Below are 14,080 nucleotides of genomic sequence, written 5' to 3'. Positions count from 1 at the left end.
AGGCAGAAAGATAAACAATTTCAAAAAACTGGTTACATAGTCACCATGATTGGATCTCAGTCTTGGGCGCATAGCATGGCATTTCAGTAGGACTGGAATCTTCAGGGTCCTAGCAATCCTCAAGAGGTTTTATCTAGGTGTGGAAAAAATGATATAGAAGAAGAAACATCAAAACAACCGCATTACTCTTAAAGTGTGGCTTGGTTCTGGACTCTGTTTAATTCAGTTATGTACTGTTCCTAAGCTTTGCTGTTCACTAGGTAGTTTTCCTTCCTATAATGAACATATAACTGATTTCTGGGAAGAAGTGTCTTTGCGTGTGTTTGGATGTTAACTGGAAGAGCCCACCACTCACCTTGGGATAAGGGCCACTTATGGGCTTGTTGTAAGGGAAGATTCTTACTAGGAGCTGGCTGCAGGTATTGATGCATTTATCCCACTGACTGTGTTATAAGGAAATGGCACGGTTTAACCCATTTAACTTTATGTAAACATTGTTTCTAGTTATGGAGTCGTGCTGTGGGAACTGCTCACGGGAGAAGTCCCCTATCGTGGCATTGACGGTCTTGCCGTGGCTTACAGGGTGGCAGTCAATAAGCTCACTCTGCCCATTCCATCCACCTGCCCTGAGCCGTTTGCCAAGCTCATGAAAGGTATTTGCACACCTCTGTTTTTGTGTGTCTGTGGGGACAAGGGGACTTGCTCATTAGAACATCTGTTTTTTTAACCAGAAGAGTGATTTCTGTGATTCTAATTTTCAAATACTTTTAAGTAGTTATACTATTTTAAGAGTTGGAAACCTTGTCTTTGATCTAAGATGTCAGGTAAAGTTTTGATGAACTAACTTAAAAGCAATCCAGTTTTATCAGTGACTTATTTATTTACAAAATTCAACTGAATGGTAATAAAGTTTTCACCAAGTTCACTAGTAGAGTTCAAAGACAATATTGAATTGCCTCCAAATCTGCTGTTTTAAATTCTACCTAATGATCAAAAATGTTTTACATTCTTAACTGATGTGGTTTTGCCATGACTTTATCTATTTGATCCTTATCTTTTAAAAATTGTTAACTCACTCTTTTTGTAAGCAGCAAGTTACATTCATTATTAGGCTATTTCTGAGAACCTCTCTTGAGACTTTGGTGTTCTTGGGTTGAGTTATAGAACTCTGTGTCAGGAAGTCATCTGGCCGGGGCAGCTTAAGCCCCTAAAACACAGAGTTCACAGAGAGGCATGGAAAGCACACGTCCACGTATTCATTTCGTGGAATATAAACCATAAGAGCCTTATCTGACAGTAATTACTGTGTACGCTGCTGACATGGACATTGTGTAAAATAAAATTTTCAAAATTATTGTCAATAGATTTTTAAAATCTTCAGCAGACACTATCAGCATGGGCTGATAATCCAACTATGTTGAGAAATGGAATTAGTGTAATTCTTGCTTATTTTAGAATGCTGGCAACAAGACCCTCATATTCGTCCGTCGTTTGCCTTAATTCTTGAACAACTGACTGCTATTGAAGGGGCAGTTAGGACTGAAATGCCTCAAGAATCTTTTCATTCCATGCAAGATGACTGGAAGCTGGAAATTCAGCAAATGTTTGATGAGCTGAGAACAAAGGAAAAGGTGAGAGACATATATTTAATTGCATAATATACTCACATTTATGAAGATTATGAAAACATGAGTCAAGAACCACTGTTAGCATTGTTTAAAATATTTTCAGACATCAATATTTATTGATTCTTGCCTTCCAGAAGTTAAAACAGAACTGTACTCAAAATGTATAGTTGAAAAAGAAACAACCTTTTATGAGGGGAATTTTCAAATGTAAAAAATGAAAAAAAAAAAAAAAAGAATAGCCTAAGAAACCATTTGTATACGTTAACCAGCTTCAGTAGTTGTCAATATTTTGTTATTTTGTTCATCTCCTTTCCCCATTATCTTTTTTTTTAACTGGAGTATTTTAAATTAAATCCTAGACACATCATTTTGCACTTAAATGCTTCAATATGCATCTCTAACTGGTAAGAATTTTAAAAATAACTTTCTTGCCATTATTATCTTAGAAAGTAACAGTAATTCTTTGATATCATGTAATACTCCATATTCAGATGTCATGGTTTCTCTCAAAGATGTCTTCTTACAGTTGGTTGATAGAAATCAGAATTTAAACAAGATCTACATGTTGTTTTTAGTTATCTCTTCTAAAGCCTCTTTTATGCTAGTCCACCTGCCTAAACCTCCTTTTATCTCTAAGGCATTGCTTTGTTGGAGAAACTGGGAAAATATATAATTTTTGAAATTTTTAATATGACCAGTTAAGCTCTGGTTGGTTAACATATTTTAGGAAGAAGAAGAAAAAAATCTATATGTTCAACATGCTGAAGCTGCATTTTTGTTACCACATACAAAGTGAAATATGAGAAGTAAAAACACACCTAATTGGAAGGCAGACTAGTTGGGAAGTGAGTTCAGTTAACGTGATCTCTTCTTCGTGGTGACAAATGCCTGTTAAGGGGCACTGAAGAACCCCGAGGTCAAGGTAGGGTTCTGTGCTGCAGTGGCAGTACTTACCTTTTTAAAGACATTTTTTTAGTACTTGAGCATTTTGATGAATCGGGGTTTATTCTGGTTGTCCAAATTGTGTAATTGTTCAATATGTTAAATTCTGCTGTTGTATGTGCAATAAATTTATGGGCTAGAGTACAACATTGCAAGTTTTTGATAATCTTTATAAAGCCATATAATCTTCGAGGGAGGAATTTTTATACCACATATATTTGTGATTCTAAAATAGAATTCTTTTTACCTTGATTTATGTAGTATGGCTCTGCATTATATCTCTAGACTTTCACATTGACTGTGGTACTGAAGGTCTATAGCCAACCTAAGTGCAAAGGAAAGGGCAAAAGAGAGAATAAAGGTTGTGGTTTGAATATATATGCATAAGCATTTCTTGAGCTAGTATATATAATACTGTGCATGATACCAAAGATATCATATGCCCAAAGTCTGTCCTTGAGTAGCTTCTACTATTATCTTGCTGAACTGGGAATTAATGCAAGGTATGTCATAGTTATTCCCCAAAATGCAAATTTTCTTTAAAAAAAATACAGTTTAAAAATGTGTTCATGGGAAAATTGTTCTGAGTTTCAATGTTGTAATTTTTTTCAGCAAGCATATACTGATTGTCTACTGTGTGCTGGGAACAGTGTTAGAGCCCTGGGATACAAAGGTGGATATGGCAGTCTGTATCCTTGAATGTGCTTTGAATGTCAAGCCAGGGATTTGGACCTTGGTGACAAGTTTTGAAAAGGAGCTTGATGTACTCTCTTGGCAAGAGTTTCCAGCCAAACATTGAAGGCAGAACTTTCTGCTCACTCCGCCTCTGCCTTCCCTCATTCTGCTACCTTTTTTGTGATAATGGAATTACTGTTCTCTTAGGTACCCAGTCTCAAAGGTCTTTGAAGATGTTTCTCGTGGTCTCCTATGTGACAAAGACCCTCAGTGGTAATTCACTCCTCTGATGCCTGTTGTCCTCACTTACACCTGCATTACTGCAGCAGCATCCTCTCTGGTTGCTCTGTGTCCAGTGTTGCTCCCCTAGTTTATCCCCTCACCACCACCAGTGACCCTTCTGAAATGCAAATCTGAGCATCCTTGCTTCAGTGGCCAACTCCATTTCCTTAGTAACTTCCTATGTCCTTCCATATTTACCCTCACTTTGTCCCCAGCCATACTGAATTCCTCTCAGTTCCTCTGATGCTGTGCACTTGACTTTTGGCTTTGGTATATATTCTTTCCTCTGTCGAGAATGCTGTCCCCTCCCTAGCTTTTATCCCCACCTCAGAATTGCTGGCTCCTTCATTTTCGGTCCTTCAGAGCTCCCTTCCCTTGCTCTGCTGCACCAGATAAACTGTCGTAATATCCTGCACTTCCCTCATCATGGCTGGCACTAAAGTCATACTTGATTATTATTTGCTTGTGTAATTGTTCTTAGTCTGCCTTTTCTGCTAGATAAGTTCAGGAGCTATACTATTTCATTCTTGGTCATTTTCATCTGCAGCATTGAACAAAGTACTCAGTACATGATAGGCATTAAATAAATACATTAAATAAACCTAAGTAAGCTTTCCTAATATGCTGCTGATATGTATTTTAATAGGTGGAAGATAGTAGCAATTATTGTTGTCATTATTATTGTTACTATTTTAAGTGAAAAAGAAAATGTATAAATGTTAGGAATTCTATTATGAATGTTCTGTTATAAAAGAGGCATACAACTCAGCTATTTAACTTCTGGTTATATAGTCTTGAGAAACACACACGTGTGTACAAGGAAATTAAAGCTATTCACTTAAGTATTATTTGTAATAGTGAAAAACTGGAAACAACCCCAATAACCATCAATAGGGGAATAAGTACCTAAAGTATTGTATATTCACACAGTGGAAATCTGTACATTAGTTAAAGTGAATGAACTCTAGCTATGTATTTCAACATGGATAAATCTCAAACATAATATTAGGTGGGAAAAGGGAGTTGCAAAATAATAGTTACATTATATGCCATTTATGTGAATTTATAAAACAGTACTATTCAAATGTACAAAAAGTCTAAAAGTATAAACAGAAGAAGGTTACAAACCAACTTAAGAACAGCAGATCTGAGGCGGGAGGGGATAGCATTAGAGTCTGATGCACATAGGACTTGAACACATCTGAAACCAATACGGTAAAACTTTAGCATCTATTAAATAGTGATGGTGAGTGCATGGATATTTGCTAGTCTCTCTAATTGTAATAAATTTTTAATTTTTCATAATTTAAAATGATTTTAAAAAAAGGTTAGAGAGAAATATGTAAGCTGCTGAAGTCATTTTTTTCTCCTGAAGTCATATTTTCAAGCAGTACACTTATAGGTCTACTATAAGTCTCTTCCTATTCACTCTCTTCCTTAGATTTTTCAGTCTTTTGTAAGTTTAAAAATACATGACAGGCAAATGCAGCCTTAGCCCCTGACACTGCTAACAAATACACAGAGCTCGTGTAATAAGAAATAACAATCCTGTTTGACTCTGCTCAGGTCATATCTGCAGTGTCGTGTTTGATTGTAGGCACCAGGTTTTAAACAGCCTCCCGAGGAGGAGGCCAGGAAGGCAGGAGAGGGGACTGGAAATCTGAGCAGGCAAAGAACAGAAATGGATGCAGAGGGGATGGGAATTGCGAAGACTACGCTCAAATACTGGAAGAACTTTCTAGTAGATGAGGGAGGAAGTACACTTCATGTTGTTTCAGAGTTCAGAAGTAGGACCTCTTGGGTGAATGCTCCAGGGATTAAAATCTGGTCCCCGAATCAACAACTTTCTAACATTCGGAGCTCTTGAGCACTGCAGCAAACTGCTGGTTTGGCTGTTCAGCTCCTTCCCCAAGGAATTCGGCAGACTGAGGGGGATATCTATATGGGATTCCAAAAAAATGATGATGATGGACCCTGCCCTCCCTTTTTTTTTAATAATAAGTCTTTAATGGAATGCCAAAATCGGTAACAGTCTGGTGTAGTGGTGAAGACCAAGGACTGAGCCAGATGGCCTGGTTGGAACTGGGGCTGCGCCATTTGCTGACCTAAGACTGTTCTCTCCCTGCCTGCTCCTCCTCATTAAATGTCGCAGTGACACCGTCTTCCTCAGGAGGGGCAGGAGGCTTAGAGTAATGTACCACAGTGCTCGGAGCAGTGCCTGTTACTCAGTAAGTGCTAAGTGTTAAATGTTAGCCTCAGAACAGAAAGTAATAGCTTTGACTGAAGCGGGGCAGGTTCTCACAGCCACCCCTGTTTCCCGGCCCAGGCGTTCTGAGAGGTAATGCCTGAAAATGACTGACTGGATTACTTTTTAAATCCTGCAGTTCTTTGAAGGATTACTATCAGAGATATTATTAGTATGTTTCTTGGAAACTTTAATATGTTGTGTTGACTTAACAGTGATAGAAAAAAGACTCGCGTTGTTTTTACACTTCCCCAAATTGTTTTCAGGAATTCTAAAATTAGATGTTTAGTAGCAAAGATAAAAAAGATTTGGGGGAATGGGAGAGGACTTTGAGAAAAACTAAAACTTGAAATCACAGAATTTAAAATTTGGAAGTGACATTAGTAATTATTATTTTAAACTATTTTAGTTATTTCTAATTATTGATAATTATTTATAAAACTGCAGGATAGAGGCATATCCAGTGAGTTAATTCTTATTATATGTGGTGTAAAAGTCAAAAAGCATGCTTCAAGGAGGGATGTCTGCTCTTCCTCCATTTTGAGGTTTTATAGTAGGTTCTTTGTTATTCTTTGGACTCATTTTTGAGCTATCCTATAGTGATATCTTTGCTTTTACTTTTTATATGATTTTTGTGTTGCTCCTTGAAATACAGCATTTATAGTATCTTGTGAGCCCTTGAGTTACAATTAAAGGACATATAATACTTTTTTTGCTCAGAGGTTTCTCGTTGCGTCTGTTTTGGTGGAGTTGAGAGCACAGCGTATGTGCTCTATCTCCCTTTATTGTTCACTGATTGCTTAAGGTAGGAGGCGTCAGACTTGGAATTAATGGTCAGTGACTTGGCTGTGCTCTGTGTTATTCAGTAAACTGTCGCCTCCATAGATACCAGTTCCTCCCTAAATTCCTGCCTTCTTATCTCTATGCGTCTGTCTATGTGTGCTGGGTGCGTGCGCCTGTCTTTGAACCACTGTGCGAACGAAGGCATGTCGCTGTTAATGATTAACACCTGCTGCCAGGAACCTGGATTTGCCATTACTAGAATTGCCTGTGCCAAGCAGTTAAACACTTAGTAATCTCAGCAAGCAAAAGGACTTATTTGTGTGCTTCATAATTTCAAAGTATTCAAAGGGGTTCTAATACTCTAGACTTTTTTTTCTTTTCAATATTGTAAAATTCATTGAGAAAGAAGAGTACTTTGGATGCTTTCTCTTTGATCTTATTTTTTTTTCTTATGAAGTTGTAGGCAAATGATTTTTTTTTTTTTTTTAATTCATAGAGTCATTGCAAGGGGAATCACATTTTAGCTTGGACCTGGAATTGAAAATGGTTTCTTATTCAGAAACTGTAGTAGTGACACACAGAAAGCCTGATTGAATTTGCTGCACTTATCGCTTCCTCGTTTCGTTTCAGTTCACAGTGGCTAAATGGATTGATATCAACACCACTGGAAAGTAATATCTTAACAAAAGGGCAGACAGTAATGAGTTAGAAATTGGGAGTTGACTGGAAATGATCCTCTGTCCCCAAATACACTACAGTAAAATCTCCAAATTGGACAAACTGATTGGAGAAAGCCATCAGTTAAATAATGGATTCCGGAATTGTAACATGTGACATCTTCTTTTTTTTTTTTTTTTCTTTTTAAGTAATAAGTAGTAATTTATATCTGGCACAGAGTAATGAAAAAATACTGATCTGCTCTGTAAGAATCAGCTGGCACTTATTAGCAGCAGTGATTTGAATATCAGTTGGTCTTAAGTAAATCATTTCTCCTGCAATTTTGTTTATGAAATTTGTTTAGAAAAAATGTTTTAATTTTTTGTTGTTTAATTTTCAAGTCCAAAGTGGACTTGAAATTTGGTAGAATTACCATAAGTTCAGAATTAGTTTGATCTGAGTAAATAAATTTTTGAGCTCCCCAGTCTCTTCTTGATATTATCATACTTATTTGTAGAAGGATAGTCTTCTGTATTTATTTCCTCTATGATAATTGTACTGACAGATGGCTTTCAATTTTTCTTTGAGCCCATCTGTAAAAAGTCCAAAGGATTAGTAGACTTGAGTTGGCATTTTAGTCCCATGGTTCAGCTCTGGTTTCTTCCATGAGCCTCCATCCTACAGTGTTTCTTCATGCATCAGTATTTTTGAGGTGGGTCTATGTAAAGTGTGGCCTGCTTCTCTAAAGTCTGACGTGTTTGCACGAGGCTTCTAGCTCTCAAAGCTCACAGCCCAGAGCTCCACCTGAGAAGGCGGAGTTTCTAACAACGTTTTTGGTGTTAGGTATTCTAAGATCAAGTTTTCTGGAGCAGTGGGAATAAAAGTTTGCAAATGCCTTAATTTCTATGTAAGTGCGTGATTTAGTAGCAAGAAAATCTAGAGGAGAAAGTAGTTCAACACTAAAAGGAGTATTTATGTCTCTGGTAAAACAGAACACTTTACAGAAATGAAATAAGAATGGGGATGTGATTTAAAAACTTTGTAGTGTTCTCAGTTTTACTATTGAATAATTTTTTTCTAATAGGAATAAAAGTATTCTTCAGTTCATAGATGTTCTGTTTCTCAGGAGACCTGTAATTCTAAAACCAAAACCAAGAGGAAGTTAGACTTTTAATCAGTAAGTATCCTGACAGACGGACTTTTATTAGCTAATTTGTGAAATCTGTGTATGAAGTGATACCCGCCATCCATCCATGGGATCCTGAGAAGTTCTTTGTGTACTGAATATATTTATTCCATTGGTTTATAATTTTAGAGAGGTCTCGTTTTCATTTCTGATGGGCCTTCAACTGACTCCTAACACATTAGCTTTGTTATTTCCTTTAATCTCTCCACCAAGATGTTTTAATCTCTAAGCAAGTTCGTAAATGCCCTAAGGAAGTTGCTAAGTAAAGAAATCTGAACTACAGTCTTTTGTAACTAGAATAATTATCCTTTAATTAGTCAAGCGTTAACTTTTGGCTTTATTTTAAAATGGGCCATTCACCTCTGTACTTTGTTGCTCTTTGTACGTTTTACGTGTCAGCTGATTATAAAGGCTAGAGATGAAGAGCGACAGATGTTAAAATCGGGTTTAAAAAATTTGTGATGCCTCCGTTAGGATCACAAAACTGAAGGCAAGATGGAGCCTGTGCGCAGGCTTTGGTTTCAGTCTAAGTTCACGGGGAGCTGGAGGGTCTCACTCTGATGCCTTGACTGCGGAGCGCTGTCCCGTGAGCACGTGCATGAGCAGGTGGGTGTGCTGCAGAAGAGGCACTAGCTGCTGCGTGCTGACGCTGGTGCGCCTCTGTCTCAGGAGCTGCGATCGCGTGAAGAGGAGCTGACCCGCGCGGCCCTCCAGCAGAAGTCTCAGGAGGAGCTGCTGAAGCGGCGGGAGCAGCAGCTCGCGGAACGTGAGATCGACGTGCTGGAGCGCGAGCTTAACATTCTGATATTCCAGCTAAACCAGGAGAAGCCTAATGTGAAGAAGAGGAAGGGGAAGTTTAAGAGAAGTCGTTTAAAGCTCAAAGATGGACGTCGAATCAGCTTACCTTCAGGTATGATTTTGTTCTCATGTTTCATAAGACTCTTGTATGTCATCCCTTTAATCAGCATCTTTGTTTCATCAGAACTGGGGAGAGATGGGGGAATGAGATTCTCAAAACATTCTATGAGTGAGTGTCTTCAGTTGCTTGCTTCAGTTCATGGTCATGATATAACGACCTCATGAGTGTTCATGTATGATGCAGCACACGGTGTGCATTGCAACACATTCATGCTGAGCATCTAACTCTCAGCATACTTTGTTATTAATGGATTCATTGGTTTACTCCTTTTGAAATCAAAGCAGAATTCCTTTTTAGCTGATTGCACTGAGCCAGCATTAATGGCATTGTGAAAATCCAGAACAGCAAAACTATTGCTATTTCCTCATTAAATTTATTGCTTCCACAAGGATCTATAATGTCTGGTAGCTGAGTTCATTTGGGACACTGAAGTTGCTGTTAGCATCTTAAACAGAAAATATCAAGTACTTCAATTACATGTCTGCTTTCATCTGAGGGTTAAAAGTCCTTGAGATATAAAAATGAACCAGTAAATCTAGGGAAGCTTTTAAAAATGTTTTTAAAACATTGTGACAATAACATAAAAAGATACATGTGTTAGGAGAAACTAAACAGAATAGAAAATAGCAAACATATATTAATTCACAAAATTAAGTTCTCTAATATTATACTTGATTTAAGGAATAACCAGATACCTCTGTGATTCATTCTAATATCAAGAAAGAATGGTAACAGAACAAGAGCTGGCTGCACTTTTATCGAATGTGCATTAAATATCTATGTATCTGTATTATAAATTGGAGTGTTTTATGGATTCTAGTGTTTTCCTAAGATGTTTGTTAATGGCATGGAAATTTGATTTAAATAACAATAACAACAGTTTTGTTTTATGTAAAGTATAAATACTTTTAAAATACTTATGAAATACTGGAAGCTTTGCAGCATACTGTGGCTTTTTAGGTTATTGCAGGAGTCCTCAGTTGATCAGAAAATTGCTGGTATGGGGTAGTCATGAGTACAAGTATACGTTATTGATTATTTGGTTTGATTTGGTGAGAATAGGCTATGGGTCCCTACTCATTTTACCTTCAACCTCTCTAGGGGAAAAAAAAGCTACTTTTCTAGGTTCCCTTCTGATATTTGCTTTTAGCCAAAGTGTGACTTGGAGGACCACTGACTGGGCTGTCTTATATGTCAGACATAATTTAAAATAGTCTATTTTATTTATGTTGAGGCTTCTGCTTTCAAGTATAGGTGATAGAAAAACTCAGGTACTTGATGTGAGTTTTCTTCTCCAGTTCTTAGCTATATCAGCATCCTTCTGTGTTGTGACTATGTTTTCATAATTAGTATTCGTTGATTCCCTTGGAAAACTTTGGGGAGGGGTGGCTAATGAGAAACTGATGGAAAATAAACTTGGGAGAAAAAAATAAAATAATTACGATGATTCTTTAATTTTCAATGGGAGAGCAATTAAATAGAATATCTCAGGATTCCTGAGGTCAAACTTTCACTCTTGTTTTTCTCCTCAAATGTTGCTTGGCTAATACCTTACATTTTTTCAAAGCAGACTGAATATATTTGACTATTTTTGCTAGATTTACATTCCTGGATTGCACTATTTGGCTATTCTCTTTCTGAGAATAGGGGGGACATTTTAGTTACACATTTATTTACCTTGTGGCACTTAATAAGGTTTCAGTTAAAACCTAACCAAGAAATCTACTGCTGTAATCCTAATCCATCCAGAAGGAATGAAATTTGGTTTCTGCAATTTAGCATGGCAGTTACCAGTTCTGCCCACAAGGTGACGCTACATTGTTGTGACACTGTTACCTCTATGGAAGCTCTTTTTCTCATTAGAATTCCCCAACTCTACACCCCCACCACACACACACACACACACGCACGCACGCACACACACACACACACACACACGCACACACAGTTTACTTGCACAGTATCCCAAAGTAGGACACACATCCAGAGATCCAGAGAGAAGAATGACAACTATAAAAATAATTACTTTCCTCCTTCAGGAATTTTGCTTAGTATAGAAGAGATAGCAATTATTTGTGCCTTAAGTTCAAGGGAGTTAGCTGATTGCAGCATTATCATCTGCTAGGAAATTCTTTGAGTTACCAAATTTTAGTACTATTTAATGGTACGCTACTAAGAAAGAAACATCTGACAGGTAATGGATTGAACGGTGGTAATACTTTCCTTTCAGCATACCAGATTACTTGATCCCCTTTTGCAGGATTTTTCTCTGTGTAACTAGTTTACAGCATTTCTCAGAAACATATTTGAGACTCCTACAAACTGGCCCTTAATATTTGTTGCAGATCTTTCAAAAATTTGTTATTAAATGTGAATAATTATCTAATTATTGTCATTTTGTCCTTCAGAATCGATGATAACTTTTAATCCTATTTCTGTCTATGGCTATGATAATTTATTGCTAGAAAACTCCAATGTACTTATTCCTGCTGGCAGTCCTTCATGGGTAGCACCAAATAAGGAAGATAAATGCTTACAAAATGAGACAGCATAATCTAAGACAAGAGTTTTTAAATTATACTTCCTGAATTCTTGGAATTTCATGGAATCAATAGAAAGAAAAGGAATGATCACGATAGATAGTTTTATATTGTGAGTACTTTATGTCACTCCCTCCATGTTGTTTATTTTGAACCAAAGTTGTGTTTTTAGAACTTAAAACAAGACAAAGAGGTTTTAAAGCCTTCAAAAGTTGGCATGTCTCTAAAGTAGTGGCATTCTGACTTCGTCCACTTATGAAGTGCCGAAAGCCTGCCACAGCCGTCTGCCTCACGTGTGCGAGTGAGAGCGAGTGTGTGCACGCGCATGGGAGAGAGAAAGCAAATACTTCACAAGGATTCTTTAAAGAATACCACACATTCAGTTAAAAATGATTATTCCCACTGAGGCTATGTTAGCTTCCTTAATGAAACGTAAATGTTGCCCATAAAAATATAAGTATTTTACCCAAAAGCCTGTGGACTGTGTGCTAATCTGTCACGAACAGATATCTTGAGAACAATGATTCCAGCAAGTACAAAGAAAAACTGAACGTCAGCCAGGGTCACTTAACAATTCAGTTGTAGTTTTCTTAAAAGCATAACTGGGACAGAATCCACCTTTCCCTGCTTCACAGGGACAAGGATGTTTATAATAAAGAGTATTTTCTTTATGTTTAAAACATAAAGAGTGATATGTGGAATCTGAAAAAAAAAAAAACAAAAAAAGCCAAACTGAGCTCATAGATACAGAGAACAGATGGGTGGTTGCCAGAGGTAGGGGATGGGTGGTGGGCAAAATGGGTGAAGGTGATCCAAAGGTACGAACCTCTAGTTATAACATAAATAAGTCCTGGGGATGTAATGTACAGTATGGTGACCATCGTTAATAATACCACATTGTATATTTGAAAGTTGCTAAGAGAGTAGATCTTAAAAGTTCTCATCACAAGAAATAGAAATTTTGTAACTACATGTGGTGATGGATGTTAACTAGACTTATTAACTAGACTTATTTCGCAACATATACAAATATCAAACCAGTATGTTGTACACCTGAAACTAATATTGTGTTATATGTCAATTATTTCTCAATAAAAAAAGAGAAAACACACACAAAGAAAAACCCCACAAAGAGTGCCCCCCCTTGAGTGAAAGTATTTAGACTTTTTCAGATCAGAAGCGCTCTGAATCTTAGGAATTGTTAAAATTTAGCCTTTTATCTTTGCAACTCATCCTTGGCCTTACATACGTTCCGTGCTGGTTACCTGACCTGTGCTTAGTATCTCTTCTCCCATCATATGTCCATGTGGTGTGTCATTCAGATGCTGTGGCCTGCCTCTGTGTTCTAGTTCTGATGCCTGCAAGAGCACGCCTGCCTTCTGCTCTGGGCTGGAGGCTCCTCCTGCTGTAAAAGCTCACGGAGAATTTGCTTCCCTGGTGTTAGGACACATCACAGGGCTAATTGAACCTTTATAAAGCACTTCAATCTAAAATAAACTGTTTCATGTCTATGGATGAGAATACTTCTTTCTTTTCCCATTTCTCCCCACCCCCCAAATCCAGTCAGTCATCACGTCCTCCTGAACTGTGCTCTTGCATCCATTCTTTACTTAAACTGCCCTGCCTGGTCCAAACTTGCGGAATTTCTTACTTGGTAGATGCAAGAAGCCTCCCATCTGATACTTCGTTTCCATTTGCTTTGTCGTCCAGACCACCCTTCATCCTGCTGAATCTTTCTCAGTAATTAACTTTAAGCACCAGTTTGATCCTGTTACAAAACCTTGCACAATTTTCTCATTCAAGAAATACTTGAGGATCTACCATGAACCAAGTACTAGGGTTTACAGTAAAATAAACATGATCTCTATCCTCATGTTACTTATAATCTTAAACAGAGAAAATATTCATTCAGCAAAGATTTACTAAGCACCTTTTATGTGCGAGACACTGTGCTGTTTGGAGTGGGATCCAGCAGTGATGGAGACTGGAACGGCCCCTGCCCTTATAGAGCTGACATTGTACTGGGGGAGGAGCGTGAACCTGAAGCTAATAATTAAGCAAATACTTATTTATCTGCTATAATTATTAACTAGTGTGAGGGAAAAGTCATATGACAGTGATTAGCAGAGAGATGTCACTGGTCTAAGGAGATCGTAGAAGGCTTCCTAAAGAAGTAACATTTAAATTGAGACTTAGGGCTGGCCCCGTGGCTTAGCGGTTGAG

General features: G+C 37.6%; 1 protein-coding gene across 1 annotated transcript in view; it reads left to right on the top strand.

The window, feature by feature from the left end:
* MAP3K21 (mitogen-activated protein kinase kinase kinase 21) overlaps positions 1-14,080 on the top strand; it is a 53,688-nt gene that overhangs the window by 22,815 nt on the left and 16,793 nt on the right. The window contains exons 3-5 of the mRNA XM_058543012.1: positions 505-653; positions 1,456-1,631; positions 9,068-9,308. Of these exons, the coding sequence (XP_058398995.1) occupies positions 505-653; positions 1,456-1,631; positions 9,068-9,308 (566 nt within the window). The remainder of the gene's footprint in view (positions 1-504; positions 654-1,455; positions 1,632-9,067; positions 9,309-14,080) is intronic.

Source organism: Diceros bicornis, chromosome 6, assembly GCF_020826845.1.
Source record: "Diceros bicornis minor isolate mBicDic1 chromosome 6, mDicBic1.mat.cur, whole genome shotgun sequence".
Taxonomy (NCBI): Eukaryota; Metazoa; Chordata; class Mammalia; order Perissodactyla; family Rhinocerotidae; genus Diceros; species Diceros bicornis.
This window is presented reverse-complemented; position numbering and strand designations above follow the sequence as displayed.